This window comes from Mobula hypostoma, chromosome 1 (genome assembly GCF_963921235.1).
Source record: "Mobula hypostoma chromosome 1, sMobHyp1.1, whole genome shotgun sequence".
NCBI classification, from domain to species: domain Eukaryota; kingdom Metazoa; phylum Chordata; class Chondrichthyes; order Myliobatiformes; family Myliobatidae; genus Mobula; species Mobula hypostoma.
In genome coordinates, this window is record NC_086097.1 from 26247103 (window position 1) to 26268494 (window position 21392).

The window sequence follows — 21392 nt, forward strand, 5'->3', positions numbered from 1 at the left end:
TGCCTTACCCACTGAGGGTCATGTTTACTGACTCCCCATTGTGCATGCTTTGGATTTCCTGTTGTGTCATTCACATACAGACCACACAATGTATAGTTCTCCAAGGAGACAATCAACATTTTATTTAATTGTCTTTTGGAGTAGAGTTTAAATGATGCTTGTCTGAGAACAATACTCAGACAAATCTGTGTGTGTTTTGTTTAGCCTCGAATGGTCAATGAAAGACAATGAGTTGGTACCTTGGCATGGTTCTACATTAGGTCAATTGTTTACACACTTATAAAGACCTGACTACTAAAGACTGACACATAATCGTGTTAGGCAGGTTCCAACTTCTTTTTGAAGGATACCTACGGACCAGCTGGGTTTTTACTGACATGAATTAGCTTGTATCAGCTCGATGCTAATCACTATAACTTGTCCTAGTGGAATAAACTTTGAATTTACCGAAACTGATGCTACAACTGCATGTGTCAGAGTAGTTTTAATAAATAGCTATTGGCAAAAGAAGTGTTGCTAAGTTCAATGTGGCGCATCCACAAAATAGAAAACTCGATTAGGTCCCACATCTGACTGGAACCAATTTTTATCTAATGGAAGAATGTAAGGTCGGATCAGCATTTTCATTTAATTTACCAAAGAACATTTGTTTCCATTTTTCAAGTTCAAAACTCTATCAAAATGCAGATTCCGTGTGACTTGAAGAACGCCTGACAAAGGAAACTAGGAATGAATGCTGCTTTAAGTCAGCGAAGCACTCAAAAATGTACATTTAATCCAATCATAATGGAAAACAGATGGAACAAACAAAAGTAGCTGCCAAACTCTGTAACTGTCTGATTATTAATCTAGGTCTAGGGCTCACAGCAGTCCAATAATGCTCTTGCATTATATCATGTTTAGAAATCACTATAGTGGAACATAGCAGTACTGCTTTTATATTTTTCAATATTACCCATCAATTTACATGGCCCTCTCCTCACCCGTCCAACCGAGTCTAGTTTGACATGTTACCCAAATACTTACAATCACATTCAATTGTTCTTCATCAGATTTTAATGTGGCTTCCCAGTGGGTTTCAGAATCCTAACAGTGTAACAACAAAAATTGTATTTATCCGGCATTTAGCCAAGATAAGACTTTTAATCATTATTTGTTTGACTAAATCCAACAGCAATCAACATTGAATTTACCAGGGTTACTGGATGACACAATACTCCAATTGATGAGGCCTTTCTTTTCAATTGATGCAACTTGTAATTTTTTATTGCAATTGGAAGACAATACATCACAGAAACTTTATGGTAGGTTCAAGGAAAGTTTGTTTTTCATATATGGACAAGTGATATTTACAATTGATGATTTTGTCTTTGGCAAAATGATTAAACATCAAGGAAATGTAGAATGCAAATATGCCTCTGTGTTGACTTTGACATATTTCTTGAAGGTTGGTTGATTGCCCGTGCCTTCTGACTGCTCACATTGTGAAAAGAAAACTATTCAAAAGTTCAATATATTTCTCGTGAAACAAAATATTGGCAGTTTATAGATTATTAATTATCAAAGTAAACAAAATTGGTCTTTCAAATCACCATGAAGGTAGATTAATTACGTTGGATACAGTACTTCGTCTTTGAGTGAAGTTATCTTTCACATAAAGATGCAGAATTGCACAACATTTTTAAAGTGACAATTTGACACTCTTTAATTCCACCTTCACTGTTCATATTGTCATTCCTTTGCATTGTTTCTGTTTTATTTGACCACATTAATCCTCTTTGAACCAGATGATACAAAACATTGATTTAATAATTTTCCAAGAGTACCCCCTTTATGATTGTACCATAATTCCAACACAATATCCTGCCGATTCATCATCATTCCTTGTATGTTATCGGATGACTTATGACATGCTCCACCTCATGATAACCTGGAGTCTGGTTTAAAATAAAGGTGGAATATCTGAATTACCAAGGATAACTTCGCTGAAAGATTACCAACTAAAAGGCAAAAATCTACATTTTTCTGTTTTTCTTTCCCTCAAACATTCTCCATTGCATCAACAGAAGTCACAGGAAGGAGGGACCAGTTTCTTATTGCAAAAAGCAGAGGTCAACAATCATTTCCAAATCTACAGAAGAAGCTAGAAGAATAATTCATGGATCTATAGTGTAATTATTAAAGATGTCTAAAGATCACACACATATAGCAACAATTAACCAGCCAGAGGTCCAGAACTATACTAATAACAGTCTTTTCTTGCTTTGAGATGGACAGCATTTAGTTCAAACTAATACAGTAAATTTTTAACGTTTTTTTTTGGTACTTGGCTTACAATGGGGACTGCAGAGACTCAAGGATGAGTCTCGTCATTATCTTCTCAAGGGCGATTATTTGCAGGTATTAAATTTGATCCTCTTTAATTCCACCTTCATTGTTTGATACTGTTGTTCTATTACATTATTTCTATTTTACTTGACCATATTAATCCTCTTTGACCCAAATTGTAGAGATCATTGATTTAATCGTTTTCCTGTCTACCCACTTTATGATTGTACCATAATTTTAACATGACACCCTACTGATTCATCATCAACATAATGCAATATTCCTTGTATGTTAACTGCTGACTTTTGGCATGTTGTTATTATTATAGTCTTATCATCAGTGATAATAATATTCTATAAATCAATAAAAATCCTAGCTGTTTACTTATTCCCTGGAAGGAAGCATCACTCTTTCCTTGAATTATTTAGACTTGGAAGGTAGAAACTGCGAAAGATGTTACAACCACACTGCACCAGGATGTATTTTAAAATCATACAGGGTAGGGTACATATGAGAGAAAAACTGTTCCCATTGCCAGAATGGGTGAAGACAGAAAGGTTGTGATTGGCAAAAAAAAAGCAAAAATGACAAAGGAAAACATCTTTAACCACTAGTGGTCAGGGCATGGAATACACTATCAAAGGTTGTAGTGGTGGCAGGTTCAATAGTAACATTCAATAGAGCAGGGTATATCTGAAAGGCGACAAGTGGAAATGTTTTGGCAAAGAGTGGGGCAATGCAGCACACTGGATTGTTCTTGAAGGGACCCAGTACCAACTTAATACTTCTCCCTTGTTATAATCATTCTGTAAATTCTGTCAGATCTTCTACCATTTTTGGCAAAGACTTGGGGTAAGAATCTGATCATACTATTCAAATAAAGCACTCTCATGCCAATATTACAGTTTGTTTTAATTAGTTTAATAATGGCAAATAAATGAAAATTGATTCGATGAACCTGTCAGGAGGAGGATCTGGCATGCCCTTAGTTATTTACTGTTTGCTCTTCATATTGGAACTCGGAACATTTTCTCACCAGAGTACATGGAAGTTTTTACAGAATCATACTTTCAATTTCCAATGTGGCAAATTTCTGGTGCTAAGTTTCCAGTGGAATGGCATCTGGTTGTTGAACTTTGCCAAAGTGGTAGAAGTATAGAAAGTAATCTAAGCAACTAACCCGTCCTAAACTTGCAGACGTGCATCTCCACTGCCATTGAAGTAGGCTTCATCAGACCCAATGTCTTAAATATTCTTAACATTCACCCACTTTACTAAGGTGTCTGAGAGTTTTAACCCACAGCTTTTTGCAGTCTGCAATCTCTCCCCCTCATAGCATTCCTGGCAATGCAGGCAGTGTTCAACCCTGAAACAAAGTAATTATTTGAGGTTCCACATAACCTGACCATTTTGGAAGAATTTAGAGGGATGAAATCACAGTTGAGAACCCAGTTCCTAATTGCCATGCAATTGTGTTAACAGTACCAGCTGAAGTTACTGACTGGTGATCAAGAATGGAACTCCTGACCAATTTTGTTCTCTTATAAAACTGGGAGCAGAGTGATGAATTGTTTCACCTCACCAGGATCTGATGAAGGTCAAAATTTGCAGTAAAGGGGCAATTTATGGTTTGGTTAAGCTTCAATGATTGGGTCTTTATCTTATTTGAAGTTAAGCACACCAATCATGCTCCAGCTCCCTTCAAGATTTCAGTGTAGTACTAAAATAGCATTTATTTCTTGAAGACTTTTTAGAAGATGATTATCCAAAAGGCTAAACAGAAGGCTGACTTCCAGATGAAGTGACTTGTGAAGAAATCCTACAACACTCTGTGGCTGGTACTTTAGGAGAAAACCAGCAATACTCACGTTTGCCTATTGCGGCCTTCAAGATTTGGTGCCCTGGTTTCTTTTCACATTCCTATTTCAGAGATAGTGTCATTTGCCTCACATTAATGACCTTGCTTCAGCCACTAAATATAGCAAAACCAGCAATAATCAATAATGTGGGAATTTATCTATTTTGTTGCATATACCCTGGATTTTCCAGTAACCTTACAGAGGCAAAAATAGACAAGACACAATTTGACTCCCATTTCCATACTTCCAATAAAATATTTAGAAATTCCCAGTTCAAAGTTAATCAAAGCCCACGTTTAGGACCCAGCTACGTAGATGCAACCTTGGCAACCTTAGACTCCAATGCATTAAAAGGTAACTATTTACCCAGTAGAATGAACTTAGAATACCAAGCATTCTAGACAACTTAAGTGTGATAGACCCAGCAGCTCCCAGTGCCCTACCACCTGGATTTCAAAAAAAACTTGCACACATTATACTGAATTGCAAAGCAAAGTTACAAGCACAACGTGTGTTAAAACTCTTAGTAAAGTGGGAGACAGTAAGAAGCATTTGAAACCTAAAGCTTCATCAAAATCTCAAAAAGAAATATAAATGACCATTTTGGAGAGGTTGCATTTACCCTTGTAATTCACATGTACCTCTGGCTTCTTTTCTGAAATGCTGACTAACTATTAAACATCTTTCTATCCTCATTCAGATTCCTGCTTCCATGGTTTTGTTTCTTAATCTCTGACGTTCTATCATGCCTTTTAACTACTTGGCCAGACTGCAGTCCGAAACCTTCATGCATGTGTCCAACTGCAGTGCCAGGTAACTCTACACCACATACTGTATATTTGTTTATGTATTCTGTGGATTCTTGTGGAAAAGGAAGCTTTACCATGAAGATTCCTAGTGCACCAGATCTTTAAACACAACCTGTCTTTGCCTCAGAATCTAATGCGACAGAAAAAGATACCTTGATGCCTTGAATAAATTACATAAACCACAATTAGCACAGGAAAGCTATTCACAGGGTTAAATGCCAAACTGCGCGACAGGAGAACGATTGACCTCCAAGCTGACATTAACAATTTTTTCTCTCAGATTAATTTGGGATGAGAAATCACCTCTGCTTTTTGCATATCGGAATCTAGCCTCCAACCCTTGGCTAGTTTTATCCTGGGGGATGCATGGAGTTACCAAACAAGAATTGTAGTGCTGGTAGGTTGTTCTTGATCATCAGCCTTTCATTTAAACTTATTACAACAAAGATTAAAACATGTCTTAGTTATCACTTCCATTCTCTAATTTCAAGTCTTTCACTTTTTTAGCATTGCAGATTTCTGCCTGCCTTGGGACATTAATATACATGATTTCTAAATCCTTAACAGTAAGATCACATATTTGCACAAAGAATCCATAATTGAAATAATTCACCCAATCTTTAATGAGCCAATTATAAAATCAAAACCACAATATATTTACTTGACATCCTGGTCACAGTGGCTCAGTCCCTTAAATGAACGTAGCCACCAAGATGACGCCTGCTTAAAAAGGAAAATCGGCACACTCCCCCCTCCCCTTTTTATGCCTATGAACAACCACAATTCTGACCAATTGTTGTTTTTATAATGGCTGCTAACTTTATGATCAATATTAGTATATATTTTTAGATTTTGACCTACAGAGGCCCTCCCCAGCAAAAGGATAAATGGACTTTTGCCTTTTGCAGTGTTTCTTTGGTCAAACAAACAACTGAGGATGGAACATGGGAGGGGGTAGTCAGTCACCAGATCTTGAGGCAATGTCACAGCAGATTTGACCAACAAGCAGTGTGACTTTCTGACCATTTGGGCTGTTTCTTCTTTGAGTTCTGCCATAGGAGATGTCAATTAAATGATTAGGAATTCAGCACTGCCAAAATAATGTTGCACTTTTAGGTTTTGTCTACTCACCTAAAATCTGACAAAACAGGATTGGAGGACCAAAACAAGCTGATTGAGATAGTTATGTCTGATTGCTATAATGACCAGCACTGCTAGGTGCTGTTTTAGGATGCATTGCCAATATATGATATTGATATTCAATACATCACTCTACCCCAATATTTAGCAGATAATTTTAAGGAGAACAGATACTCATGCACACTCACTACTGACTCGGTGAGAACAGAGACTTATTCCCCCCTCCCACCCCACTACCCTCCTTACCCTGTACTGGGAGACCGTGTTTAGTGGTATTGTTACTAGCATTTATATTTAACAATACTGTTTTGGGGGCCCAAAATGTGCAGACAAGGCAGTATATTCAACCATCCAAGCCCTACCGGAAATGTGAAGTCTTCATATTGCAGTGTAAGTTCCCCAACAGTCAGTTTTTTTTCCCTGAAAAAAAGGTTAAACCTTATCACCTGCATCAAAAAAAAATCTAGGCCTAAGGGCTTAAAAATTAGAGGCATAGCCTTTTCTCTATTTTCTATATTTATATGAAAATAATTCATGCTCATGCTAAATACATTATTTACCTTACATGAACTCTTTTATTGTCTTTGAATAAAAAACAATGTTTTTGTTCAAAGAACCCATGCAACATGGATTGGATAATCCTGCTGGCTAAATCGGTTATATTCCAAAATCTTTTATTCTACACTTATCCTGACTGAGAGAGAGAAACTGCTTACTTCAGTTCCAGGGCAGTGGAAGAGCTCACCGATATCACTGTTAAGCAATTCTGTTTCAGAATAATACTATTGGCAGGTTTTAGAGCTTTTTGTTTTGTTGCTGTCTTCTTCATTGTGGCCAGGCTAAACATTCTGATCTGTCAGAATGGATTAGTATCGCTAACTTGTTATCGCTTGATTATCAACATCTTTGCAAGACTTGATTGCTCTCACATCACTCAGGCAGTTTCAAAAAGGCGGTGTATTTTCTTTCTCTTTGCACGTAGTGCCGTCCATCAGGCATATGGCTTAGAGTGTGGTGTGTATGAGAGTGTGTGAGTGTGTGACTGTGTGTGAGAGTGTGTGACTGTGTATGAGAGTGTGTGAGTGTGTGTGAGAGAGTGTGTGTGTGTGTGAGAGAGTGTGTGTGTGTGAGAGTGTGTGCGTGCGTGTGTGTGTGTGGTTTGAGAAGACAAAAAAAAATATGAAATTGGCCAAGAGCAGGACTCTTTTCTTGCTTTAGACAGTTTTCCCATTTTTTGTTTTGCTATCTCCGATAATCACGGCAGTCATCTGCTCCACAGTCAAAAGGACCAGGTCTCTGGTATTCTAAGTGCAGTTGGATCCATCGCGGTCTTAGCTGGCACACATTATTTTGCTTCCATTTTATCCAGTTGCCATGACTTGCGTTTTACCGCTCGGGCTGGCTGTCATTCAGTAAAGCTGAACCTGAGCAGTCTGTCACCGTCTTGTTAGAGCATCGCGGGAATCGCAATGCAAACTCCATAGGTATCAGCATGAGTCCTGCATGCACCTGTGTAATAGGACTGAAATAATGGAGGGGTTGGAGGGGTGAAGAGAGAGAGAGAAAGTGGGGGGAGAGGGAGAGAGAGAGAGAGAGAGAGAGAGAGAGAGAGAGAGAGAGAGAGAGAGAGAGAGAGAGGGAGAGAGAGAGGTGCAGTGATTTTGGCTTTTGTTATCAGTCAATGAAAAGCTTTTGCAAATTAGCTGAGTGTCAGTAAAAGTTCTGCTATGGCTTCAATCTCCTTAAACAAAATTATTTTCATATATATTTATATAAAAACTCAAGGGGGCTTAAAATAGGAAAACAAAGTGATTGCTGATATTGCCACAAATCATTATAATTCACCTGACGTGCTGAAAGAAAATAAATTTCTGCCAACAATTCTTAAAGAGGCTGTGCATTAGTCTTAATTTTTTGCTGAATGTTGCTGCTCTTTCTGCCCTTTTGAAGTGCGGTTTGTGATGTTATCCAAACACGAGCGGATCCCTGCCAAGTGCAGGAGAGAACCTGCTGCCTCTTTCATCTCCTCATCATCGCTCTCCGGCGGTTTCTCTGTACGCCTCTTTTTAAGTGGCAGTGTTTCAGTTGCGTGTTTTTTTGCTTTTGCCAGGTGTTGCCGTTTTGTGTGCTGAGACAAGTACCCACTGTCAGCTAAGGAATCCTTGGTTTCCTTTTTGTTTTTTCTCTCCTCGTCTTCTGTCTCACTGTAGCTCTCGTGGCTGTGGTAGCTGGCTTCGCTGCCCTCGCTCCCATTGTGGCTGACCTTTGCGGCAAACTCATAGTGGTCGTCAGCGGAGGAAGAGGATGTCGAGTCGCTGGTCGGGGACGTACTCCTGTGATTGGAAGATGATTTTGCCACGCTGTAGTTGTGGTCATCTTTAGGGTCGTTGCTGACGACCGGGGAGCCACAGGATTGTTCGCTGTCATTTCGCATCCGACAGTTCACAATTCCGTTCCTGAAGGAGTTTAAAATAAAAGACAGGCCAATTAGCTCATTAAAGCGCCACACAGTAATATGTTCAACAACTGTGTACTGTTGCACAATGTAATCATAGAACTAAATGTACTAGTGGGAATGCTAGTCTGCACTTCCCAATTGGCAGTACTTCTGAAAATTTTCCATGGGAAAAGGTTAGGTTTTAGGATCTCCCTTTGCTCATGGGAAAGTTCTATCTAAGGGTTGCATCCTTATAAGCAATTTTAAATTGTTATAAAAGCAAAATAATCCAAAAAAAACATAAACTTCTAAGATGCCTCTGCCAAGACAAATGGCAACTTGTTGGTCTGCCTGAGTAGTCAGAGCCCCTGGGCCGGTGTGGCCAGAGATCAGAGGTCAGAGGCCCAATGTCTGTGAGTCTGGTGCCAAGGATTGGAGGTTGGAGACCCGGGGGGTCTGTGCTGGGGTTGGAGGTTTGGCTGTGTGGGTGGGTGACAGGGGAGGTGGAAAAGGGGTTTGTTTTGCTGTTAGTTATTTTGTTTTTCTGCTGTTATTCTTGTGTTGAACGTTGTGGACATGCTATATTTGTGTCAGGATATGTGGTGCTGACCCCAGCACATCCTTAGGTTGTGTTGGGCGTTAACGCAGACGTAATTCACTAAATGTTTCAATGTACATGTGATAAATAAATTTCAATGAATGACCATGACAGCAACTGGAGTTGAGAAGTCTCCAGTCCCAACTGTTTTGTAGGCTTCATTTTGAAAGGGAATCTTTTTGACTCTAAACAAAGGAAAATAATAATTCTTTGTCAACCATCTGTGCCTTTTTATTCACAACAGTTTCCTGCCTGGAAACTGTTGCTACAGATTCCAATCTCCTGTGTCTCTGGTTCTCTGCTTGTCCTGGTAAAAACTATATATTTCATGTCTTCTTGACTCCTGACTCTTTATCCTTGACATCCAGAGTCCTGAGAAACCTTTTGCTATGACCATTCATTTAAATCAGGCTCCCTGATGCATTGTAGATGACCTCCCAACTCCCAGGCACAGAACATTCACATCATGAAGAGCAACCCCAGAAAAGTGCTTGGGAAGACCAAAGATGCATTTCTCATTTTATAACACTTAAACTGCACCGTATGCCCCTCACCTGTTAATGATAGCTGGGGGAGGATGGGTGGACAGGGAGGAAGAAATTGATTTTTTCCCCCTTCACCATCAGATTTCTGAACAGTCCATGAACCCAATCTCTCTATTTTGCACAAACAAGAGAAAAACTGCAGATACCAGAAATTTGAGTAACACACACAAAATGCTGAGGGAACTCAGCAGGCCAGGCAGCATCTATGGAAAAAAAGTACAGTCGATATTTTGGCCCGAGACCCTTTAGCAGGAATCATCGACTGTACTTTTGTCCATAGATGCTGCCTGGCCTGCTGAGTTCCTCCAGCATTTTGTGTGTGTTGCTCTCTATTTTGCTCTGTCTTTGTGCTACATACTTACGTTTTAAATTTGTTATTGTAATTTTTTATGTATCGCATTGTGCTACTGCTGCAAAACCCCAAATTTTGTGACATATGTTAGGTATCAGTTATAATAAACCTATTCGATGACCATAAGGCGTAGAAACAGAATTTCAATTCTGGTTTTTAGGTTACTGTTAATGCAAATAAAATAATTTACATGAAATGCTCATTATTTAGAACATAGAAGGTTACCCCACAATGCTGTGCCAGCCTTTTAACAATCTAACCCTTCCCACCTACATAACCCTCTATTTTTCTATCACTCATGTGGTTATCTAAGAGTTACCTAAATGCCCCTGGTGTACCTGCCTCTACTCTGGCAGATTCCATGCACCCACTGCATTCTGTGTAAAATTCCCACCTCTGACATCCTCCCTATACATTTCTCTTATCACCTTCAAGTTCTGCCACCTCACATTAGCCATTTCAGCCCCGGGGAAAGTCTCTGGCAGTCCACTGTATTTGCTTCTTATCATCTTGTATATCTCTACCAAGTCACCTCTCACCCTCCAGGACTTGGCCGCAGAAGACAAGGACATCCGTTTAGAACAGAGATGAGGAAGAATTTCTTTAACCAGATAGTGGTGAATCTCTGGAATACACTGCCACAGACGGTTGTGGAGGCCATGACATTGGGTATACTTAAAGTGGAGGTTGATAGGTTCTTGATTAGTAAGGGTGTCAAAAGTTATGGGGACAAGGCAAGAAAGTGGAGTTGAGAGTGTAATAAATCAGATGTGATTGAATGGCGGAGGATAGTTGATAGGCCAAATAATCTAATTCTGCTCCTATGCCGTTTGGACTAATGGTCTCTTTTGGTGCCTCTGGAACAACCCTGAAGTGGAGTGTTGGGCTGAGTATGAGTCAGCAGATGACAAAGACATCACCTACTGTCTGGTGAATAAATAAACAAATAAACAATTTGGACAAATTTGGACAAATAAACAACTATCTCTGAGACAGAGATGTACAGCAAAGAAATGGGCCTTTGGTCTATCGTGTTAAGGCTAACACGATTAGTTTGTTAAGTGTGTCCAGGACGGATTCCTGTCATAGTATGTGGACAGGCCGACTGGGGGAATGCCACACTAGATCTAGTACTAGGTAATGAACCGGGTCAGGTCACAGATCTCTCAGTGGGTGAGCATCTGGGGGACAGTGACCACCGCTCCCTGGCCTTCAGCATTATCATGGAAAAGGATAGAATCAGAGAGGACAGGAAAATTTTTAATTGGGGAAAGGCAAGTTATGAGGCTATAAGGCTAGAACTTGCGGGTGTGAATTGAGATGATGTTTTTGCAGGGAAATGTACTATGGACATGTGGTCGATGTTTAGAGATCTCTTGCGGGATGTTAGGGATAAATTTGTCCCAGTGAGGAAGATAAAGAATGGTAGGGTGAAAGAACCATGGGTGACAAGTGAGGTGGAAAATCTAGTCAGGTGGGAGAAGGCAGCATACATGAGGTTTAGGAAGCAAGGATCAGATGGGTCTATTGAGGAATATAGGGAAGCAAGAAAGGAGCTTAAGAAGGGGCTGAGAAGAGCAAGAAGGGGGCATGAGAAGGCCTTGGCGAGTAAGGTAAAGGAAAACCCCAAGGCATTCTTCAATTATGTGAAGAAAAAAAGGATGACAGGAGTGAAGGTAGGACCAATTAGAGATAAAGGTGGGAAGATGTGCCTGGAGGCTGTGGAAGTGAGCGAGGTCCTCAATGAATACTTCTCTTCGGTATTCACCAATGAGAGGGAACTTGATGATGGTGAGGACAATATGAGTGAGGTTGATGTTCTGGAGCATGTTGATATTAAGGGAGAGGAGGTGTTGGAGTTGTTAAAATACATTAGGACAGATAAGTCCCCGGGGCCTGACGGAATATTCCCCAGGCTGCTCCAGGAGGCGAGAGAAGAGATTGCTGAGCCTCTGGCTAGGATCTTTATGTCCTCATTGTCCACAGGAATGGTACCGGAGGACTGGAGGGAGGTGAATGTTGTCCCCTTGTTCAAAAAAGGTAGTAGGGATAGTCCAGGTAATTATAGACCAGTGAGCCTTACGTCTGTGGTGGGAAAGCTGCTGGAAAAGATTCTTAGAGATAGGATCTATAGGCATTTAGAGAATCATGGTCTGATCAGGGACAGTCAGCATGGCTTTGTGAAGGGCAGATCGTGTCGAACAAGCCTGATAGAGTTCTTTGAGGAGGTGACCAGGCATATAGATGAGGGTAGTGCAGTGGTTGTGATCTATATGGATTTTAGTAAGGCATTTGACAAGGTTCCACACGGTAGGCTTATTCAGAAAGTTAGAAGGCATGGGTTCCAGGGAAGTTTGGCCAGGTGGATTCAGAATTGGCTTGCCTGCAGAAGGCAGAGGGTGGTGGTGGAGGGAGTACATTCAGATTGGAGGATTGTGACTAGTGGTGTCCCACAAGGATCTGTTCTGGGACCTCTACTTTTCGTGATTTTTATTAACGACTTGGATGTGGGGGTAGAAGGGTGGATTGGCAAGTTTGCAGACGACACAAAGGTTGGTGGTGTTGTAGATAGTGTAGAGGATTGTCAAAGATTGCAGAGAGACATTGATAGGATGCATAAGTGGGCTGAGAAGTGGCAGATGGAGTTCAACCCAGAAAAGTGTGAGGTGGTACACATTGGAAGGACAAACTCCAAGGCAGAGTACAAAGTAAATGGCAGGATACTTGGTAGTGTGGAGGAGCAGAGGGATCTCGGGGTACATGTCCACAGATCCCTGAAAGTTGCCTCACAGGTGGATAGGGTAGTTAAGAAAGCTTATGGGGTGTTAGCTTTCATAAGTCGAGGGATACAGTTTAAGAGTCGCGATGTAATGATGCAGCTCTATAAAACTCTGGTTAGGCCACACTTGGAGTACTGTGTCCAGTTCTGGTCACCTCACTATAGGAAGGATGTGGAAACATTGGAAAGGGTACAGAGGAGATTTACCAGGATGCTGCCTGGTTTACAGAGTATGCATTATGATCAGAGATTAAGGGAGCTAGGGCTTTACTCTTTGGAAAGAAGGAGGATGAGAGGAGACATGATAGAGGTATACAAGATAATAAGAGGAATAGATAGAGTGGATAGCCAGCGCCTCTTCCCCAGGGCACCACTGCTCAATACAAGAGGACATGGCTTTAAGGTAAGGGGTGGGAAGTTCAAGGGGGATATTAGAGGAAGGTTTTTTACTTAGAGAGTGGTTGGTGTGTGGAATGCACTGCCTGAGTCAGAGGTAGAGGCAGATACACTAGTGAAGTTTAAGAGACTACTAGACAGGTATACGGAGGAATTTAAGGTGGGGGCTTATATGGGAGGCAGGGTTTGAGGGTCAGCACAACGTTGTGGGCCGAAGGGCCTGTACTGTGCTGTACTATTCTATGTTCTATGTTAATCTTTACGCTCACTGAAATGATTGTGTGCAGTTCTGGTGACCTACTTACAGGAAAGATACCAATAAGATTGAAAGAGTGCAGAGAAAATTCACAAGGTCGTTGCTGGGACTTGAGAACCTGAGATATAGGGAAAAGTTGAATAGGTTAGGACTTTTATTTTCCTGGGGGCTGAGAATGAGGGGTGATCTTATAGGAGTATACAAAATTATGAGGGGTATAGATCAGTTAAATGCAAGCAGGTTGAGCAAAATATTTAAGGGGAATATGAGGGGGAACGTCTTCACTCAGAGCGTGGTCTGAGTGTGGAACGAAGTGCCGGCGGGAGAAGTGGATGCGGGTTTAATTGTAATGTTTAAGAGAAGTTCGGACAGGTACATAGATGGGAGAGGCATGGAGGGCTATGACCTGTGTGCGTGGCGTTGGGATTGGGAGGTTAACCGCCTGGCACAGACTAGACAGGTTGAAAGCCTGCTTCTGGGCTGTAGTGATGGCAGGTTCCTTACCTCTATGTTGGCTTTTGATGCTATTCAATTTTGGTAAGTAAGTGTTAAATGAACCAAATTAAAATGAAAAAAAATATTGTTAGTAACTTATTGAAAGCTTATTTTTATAGTACTGAATATGGAAAAAATATTCATTAGAAGTAGTATTTTAAGATACAAACAATTATATGTTTGACTTTAAATATATCAGGCATCCAAAGCAACTTTTTCCAACTAGACAGGCATAAAATTTGTAGCTGTGGGAGAAATTGAACATGATTAGTTTTCAGTGGCAAACTCCCCCAAACTTCTACCAATTACTGCTGCGGGACAATTTATTTACACCCTAAATCTTTTGTCGTTTTAGTGTTGCCATGTCGAGTTTTAGAATCAATGGGGAGATCAGGAGACTGAAGATGTACTAAGGTGCTGATTACCTTACGGCAGCAGCCATGCTTCCAATGGTGTTAATCGGCAGTGGTTTCATCCCCATGAACGACCCTCGGTTGTACGCTCGACCTCCGTTTGGCATAACTCCCACAGCATCTGGAAAACAGAAGACTACAGCATTACAGGGGAATTCAAAGCAACATGAAATCAAGTTCTCACGTCCAGAACTGAATGGAGTTAATTCCATTGACACGCTCCCATTAGAGGCAAAAAATGCCCACGGGTTTGCTTCAGAGTCATAGATCACTAGAACATGGAAACAGATGCTTCAGCCCATTTTGTTTGGGCCAGCCTGTCCAATGCCATCTACCTGCGCCCCGACCACAGCCCTCAATACCATTCCCAGCCACGCACCATGCATCTTTCAAATGTTACCACTGAACCTGCATCTACTGCTTCTGTTGGCAGCTCGATCTACATTTGCATTACCCTCCGCATGAAGAAATTCCCCTTAAATATTTCATCTTTCACCCTAAACCCATGACACCGAGTTCTAGTCTCACCCAACCTCGTGAAAATGTCTGCATGCATTCACCTCATCTATACCCCTCAAAATGTTGTGCACCTCAAAGATGTCCCCTCATTTTCTTGCCCTCCAGCAAATTTAATATTACTTTACTAACATTCACTGTATTCAGGCTGTCTTTCATCTGAATATGTGAGTCAATATCAGAGTGAATATAAATATTTTAACTTTTGTAGAAATGAATAGCATTTTCATTCTCAGTCCGCACTGTGCTTGAGGCTCCTGGAGATTACCTATTGTTCAGCATGCAGGTTAATTGATGTACTGTCAATAGGTATCTGTGCATTAGTTCTGATTTGGACATTTCTGAAAGAAAAGTGTTCAGTCTCTATGCGAAGTGTAGACTTGAATTAATATATTAAAGTTCTCTGAAGGATTTTCCTAATCAGTGCTCATTTAATTTTAACAAAATTAGTGAAACTGCTACACTGCTTACACCAGAGTATATGAGAGCAGTGCCTAAAGTGTTAAATTCGTTGCTCCTGGACCTGGCATCGAACCCTGCTGCTATACCAGAAGACTGACACAAATCCCTGTCCACCACAGGTGTCATGTTGGTCTAGTGTTTAGTGTAATACTTTACAGCACCAGCGGTAAGATCAGTGTTCCAATTCCTGCTGTGGTCTGTAAGGAATTTACGACGTTCTCCCCATGCCCCCGTGGATTTCTTCCAAGTGCTCTGGCTTCCACCCACATTCCAAAGAGGTACATGTTTGTGGTTAGCAAGTTGTAGACACGCTCTGTTGGCGCCACTTGTGGGCTGCCCCCAGAACAATCGACTGGTGTTAGTCATCGATGCAAAATGACGCATTTCACTACATGTTTCAATGTATGTGTGACAAATCAAGCTAATGTAATACTTTATCTTTAACTCTCCTGCAGCAATGAACTGGTTAGTGTAGAGAGTCGTCTTTTGGGAGGCTGATGCAGTTGCTTAGTTATGGGACTTGGACAGTGCTATCTCTCCGTTCCCTGCGTGGAGATCATTCTGTGTCCTTTCACATCACCACCTACCGGATGTGAGGTGGACCTGATGAGGGGCCTTGGCCCAAAAGCTGCTTGGGGGAACGGTTCTTGATTAATATGGAGGTCAAAGGTCACGGGGAGAAGGCAGGAGAATGGGGTTGAGAGAAATAGTAGATCAGCCATGACCGAATGGTGCAGCAGACTCATCAGGTTGAATGGCCCATTGCGGCTCCTGTATCTTATTGGCCTGATATAATTAGATCCCTGCTATGACAACAGTTGGTGGACAGTCCTTGTGTGTAAGTGGTGGGGGCTATGTGGCTGGGAGGGAGGAACAGGGCTCATTTCGCTGCTGTTCTTTCTTATTTTTCTGTGTTCTTCTGCTGAACATGCTGGGCACACTATGTTGGCACCAGACTGTGGAGTGCCACTTCTCGGCTGCCCCCAGCACATCCTTAGCTCACTTCCTCATTGAGCCAAATGACACATTTCACTGTATGTCTCTACGTACCTTACGTGATAAATAGATCTGAGTTAAAGATCATGTTAGAGTTTAGGGACAGGTATGTGGGGGAGTGAGAGGACAGGCTGCAGTCTAGGCCTTCGCTCCACGCATGAAGGCCAGTGCATGGACTTTGTGCCAGCAAACCAATGAGGATTGAAACATAGAAAACGTACAGCACAGTACAGGCCCTTCGGCCCACAAAGCTGTGCTGAACATGTCCCCACCTTAGAACTACCGAGGCTTTACCCATAACCCTCTATTTTTCTAAGCTCCATGCATCCATCCAGGAGTCTCTTAAAATACCCTATCGCTTCCGCCTCCACCACATCCTTCCTTTGTGTTGGTTGTTAACACAAATGATGCATTTAACTGTATGTTTCGAGGTACATATTATAAATAAATCTGATTCTGCAATCTTAATCTGTATTTGAATCAACAGCCTTCCTAAAATCCACAATAAGGTTTCTAAGGGACGCTAAACAATGTACTTCACTTTAAAGGGAGTCTGAAAAATCACGGGAGCAACAGTGGACACCAAGACCAGCTCTCCTTGTCCTGATAAAGGGTCTTCGTCCAAAATGTCATGTTTATTCATTTCCATCGATGCTGCCTGACCTGCTGAGTTCCTCCAGCATTTTGTGTGTGTTACTCTGGATTTCCAGCATTTGCAGAACTCCTTGTATTTATGAAGATAATGAATGTAGATTGAACAGAGCTAGTCACACAAGAGATACAATGTACTAAATTTATGAAAAATACTTTCCAATCCACAAAAATTAGACATTTCTTCTCCTGACACTAGCAAATAATTCCTTCCAGCAAGTTTTTGGAAACTATGCTATATCCGTTTTTTTTTGAAAGAACTGAACTCATAGTCCTTCTTCTTTAACCAGAGTTCATTCCTATACACTTAGTTGCCACTTTTTTGGAACACCTGTACACCTGCTCTTAATGCAAACATCTAAGCAGCCAATCATGTGGCAGCAACTCAATGCATGAAAGCATGCAAGCGTAGTCAAGTGATTATGACTGCTGAATGGCTATTGGTGCCACATGGGGTGGTTTGAGTATCTCAGAAATGGCTGATTTCCTGGGATTTTCATGCACAACAGTCTCTAGAGTTTACCGAGAATGGTGCAAAAACATCCAGTGAGCGGCAGTTCTGTGGGTGAGAACGCCTTGTTAATGAGAGGCCAGAGGGGAGTGGCCAGACTAGTTCAAGCTGATGGGAAGGTGAGAGCAACTCAAATAAACCATGCACTACCACAGTGGTGTGCAGAAGAGCATCTCTGAACACACAACACATCGAACCTTGAAGGAGATAGACTACAGCAGCAGAAGATCACGAACATACACCCAGGAGGTACCTAATAAAGTAGCCACTGAGTGGATGCATGTTAATTATTAGCTGCCAACCTTTTGCACCAGGGATGAAATTCAATGGGAATTAAGATGGAATCAAATCACAATATGCCTTACATTTTGTGCTGTTGGCAACAACTAATGAAAGGAGACTTATCTTCTCCTCTGGGGCTGGAGTTTATCCCACGTCTCCAAATTGGAAGACCATTCATCATCCACCATAAGTCATCCTCTGAGACAACAACTTTCTATTTTGACTAACAATTTCCTTTGGGTGATTAATTTTCTTTTGGAATTAAACTGAATTCAAATTTTTAGGTTGGAACACACATGAAAATAGGAGCAGATGTTTAAACCAAATGAAGGAAATAATTTACTGCATCACAGAACTGAATGGGCCAACTCAAAATGGATTTGCATCACCAGCCTGACTTGCATTCTGGGTCTCCATCTAGCGTGTCTCGTGTTCTTGGTGCAGCCTCCTTCACATCGGTAAGACCCGACAAAGATTTGGGGACTACTTCGTTGAGCAATTTCACTCCCTTCACAACAAGGAGGATTGCCCTACAGTCAACCATTTTAATTCCAATCCTCACTCCCATTCCGACATGCTGGTCTATGGCCCCCTCTACTACCACAATGATGGGAAGAACAACACTTTATATTCCTCCTGGGTAAGGTCCAATCCGACAGTATGAACAGCAATTTCTCTAACTTCCGGTAATTTTTTCCGCCACGGCCCAGTACATCACGGGTAAGACCCTCCCAACCATTGAGCACATCTACATTAAACGTTGCTGTAGAAAAGCAGCATCCATCATCAAAAATCCTCACCACGCAGACCATCCTCTTTTCTCGCTGCTGCCATCAGGTAGGAGGTACAGGTGCCTCAGGACTCGCATAACCAGGTTGAAGAGCAGTTACTACCCCTCAACCATCAGGCTCTTGAACAAAAGTGGATAGCTACATTCTTTTAAGGACTCTGTTATATTGTTATTTCATGTTCATTATTTGTTGCTATTTATTTATATCTGCATTTGCACAGTTTGTTTATAGTTCCTGATGTTTACAGTTACTGTTCTACAGATTTGCTAAGTATGCCCGCAGAAAAAAGAATCTCAGGGTTGTATGTGGTGTTATGTATGTATTCTGATGATAAATTTTACTTTGACCTCCCCCTTCTCTCTTCTTCTGTTCCCCATTCTGGTCCCCCTCTTACCTTTTCCCTTCTCACCTGCCTGTCACTTCCCTCAGATACCCACCTGCCCTCCCTTTCTCCCATGTTCCACTCTCCTTTATCACATTCCTTCATCTTCACCTTTTCCACCCTTCACCTCCCAGCTTCTCACTTCATTACCCCTCCCCCACCCACCTAGCTTCTAGGGTTGCCAACTGTCCCGTATTAGCCAGGACATCCCGTATATTGAGCTAAATTGGTTTGTCCCATATGGGACCGCCCTTGTCCCATATTTCCCCCGCTAAGGTAGAGCGTTCCTATGAAACTTTTTGTGCTGAAATGGCGTAAAGCGAAGAAGCAATTACCATTAATTTATATGGGAAAGATTTTTCAGCATTCCCAGACCCAAAAAATAACCTTACCAAATCATACCAAATAACACATAAAACCTAAAATAACACTAACATATAGTAAAAGCAGGAATGATACGATAAATATACAGCCTATATAAAGTAGAAATACTGTATGTACAGTGTAGTTTCACTTAATAGAATCGGCAAGATTAAGCCAAAACCGATTTGTAGAAAAAAAATCAGAACATACACGCATGCGCATGTTACGTACGTGCACACAGGTGCCTGTGCAAGGCTTCATGGTCATGGTAGTCTTTCTCGGGGTAAACACAAGTGTCCCGTATTTGACTGCTACTTTTGTCCCTTATTTGGGAGTGAGAAAGTTGGCAACCCTACTACCTTCCCACCAACCTGGCTCACTTGTCACCTGCCAGCTTGTACTCCTTGTTTTCCCCACCTTCTTCTCCCTTCCATTCCAGTCCTGATGAAGGCTCTCGCTCTGACACATTGACTCTTATTCCTCGCCATAGCTTCTACTTGACCCGCTGCATTCCTTCAGCATTTTGTGTGTGTTGCCACTGCGCTGACCCTTCGAAATTAGGAATCAGGCAACACGAGTTCTCAGTAAGGAGTAGATTTAAGAGGGTTTACTAAAGTCCCGTTCCCATTTGGTCCCTGCAGCCTTTGGCAGGAGACAGAACTGGGAGTGAAACAGGAAGTGATGTCAGAAGCATGGCAACACTTGTAGGCTGCCCAGTACAACCCTTGCTGATTTGATTTGACACAAATGTTGCATTTCACTGTATGTTTTGACGTACATGTGACAAATAAAGCTAATCTCTCCAATCTAATCTAGAACTGTTATTTAGAAGTTTTTAAATGCCTCTGATATTCAATCCACTTGCCATACGACGGTAAACTCGACTTTGAAGTATTTTGAGAAACAAAATTAATTAAAACTTTTTTTTATTCTCCTGCTAATCTCTAGGCTAATCCCCAAATAAATAGGGGCCACCACCAGGTTCAGGATTAGGTACTTTCCAACAGATTCTTGAACCAATCTGCACAATCCTAACCTAACCCTGCCTCAGCAACATAACATTACATACTACCTCTTGCACTACCATGCCCCTGTCTCTGATTGTGTTTCTGCACTAATGTCTTGTTCTGCAATCTTCTTCCCTCACTATCTTGCATAATTTATGCAGTTTGTGTGTAATTTATGTTCTATGTGTCGTTCTGAACCTGTGTGCGTGCGGTACACGTTTTCATTGTGCCTGTACCTCACCATACCTGCACACACAGCAATAAACTCGACTTGGACCTTAAGTTAGGTAAAACTTACAGCAGAGATGCTGCAGATGCAGGGAGAAGTGAGGGAATTTAATGCACTGCCCATTGACACAGTTGAGGTACAGACGTACCAGATGACCCACCTTGGCCTGGAACTGCTGTGCAGGGAGATTGACTGAGGATTTCTGGATCTATTCACCTCACTTGCTGATGTATTGCATATAGAGTTGATTATCTCCAGTTCTGACCTTATGGTGAATGGAAGGTGGCTGGGTCTCAAAGTTCAAAGTGAACTTATTATCAAAGTGCCAATGCATCACCATATGCTACCCTGAGAAACATTTTCTTGAAGGCAACCAATGTTCAAAAGAAGACCAACTATACAGAAACAAAATAAATAAATAATACTGAGAACATGAGTTGTAGAGTATTGACAATGAGTCCAGAGGTTGTGTTCAGTGATCAGTTCAATGCCGACATGAGTGAAGTTATCCATGGTGGTTCAGGAGCCTGATGGTTTAAGAATAATAACTGTTCCTGAACCTGGTGGTGTGGGACCTGAGGCTCCTGTACCTCCTTCCCAATGGCAGCAGCGAGAAGAGAGCATGGCCTGGATGGCAGGGATCCTTGATGATGGATGCTGCTTTCTTGTGGCAGGGTTCCTTGTGCTCAAAGGTGGGAAGTGCTTTTCCTGTGAAACCTGGGCTGTATCCACCACTTTTTGTAGGCTTTTTGATTCTTAGGCATTAGTAATTCCATACCAGGTTGTGATGCAATC

General features: G+C 41.5%; 1 protein-coding gene across 9 annotated transcripts in view; it reads right to left on the reverse strand.

Annotated features, from left to right (window-relative positions):
* Positions 1 to 6380: 6380 nt before the first annotated feature.
* The window catches only part of foxn3 (forkhead box N3), a 408734-nt gene continuing 393722 nt past the window's right edge, over positions 6381 to 21392 (reverse strand). For 6 of the 9 annotated variants that reach the window (XM_063044950.1, XM_063044954.1, XM_063044967.1 and 3 more), the window contains 2 exons: positions 14420 to 14528; positions 6381 to 8592 (listed from right to left, as the gene is read on the reverse strand). In XM_063044950.1, coding sequence (XP_062901020.1) covers positions 8043 to 8592; positions 14420 to 14528 — 659 coding nt within the window. In that variant the 3' untranslated portion in view covers positions 6381 to 8042. The remainder of the gene's footprint in view (positions 8593 to 14419; positions 14529 to 21392) is intronic. The other 3 variants (XM_063044941.1, XM_063044991.1, XM_063044933.1) reach the window with 1 other exon arrangement.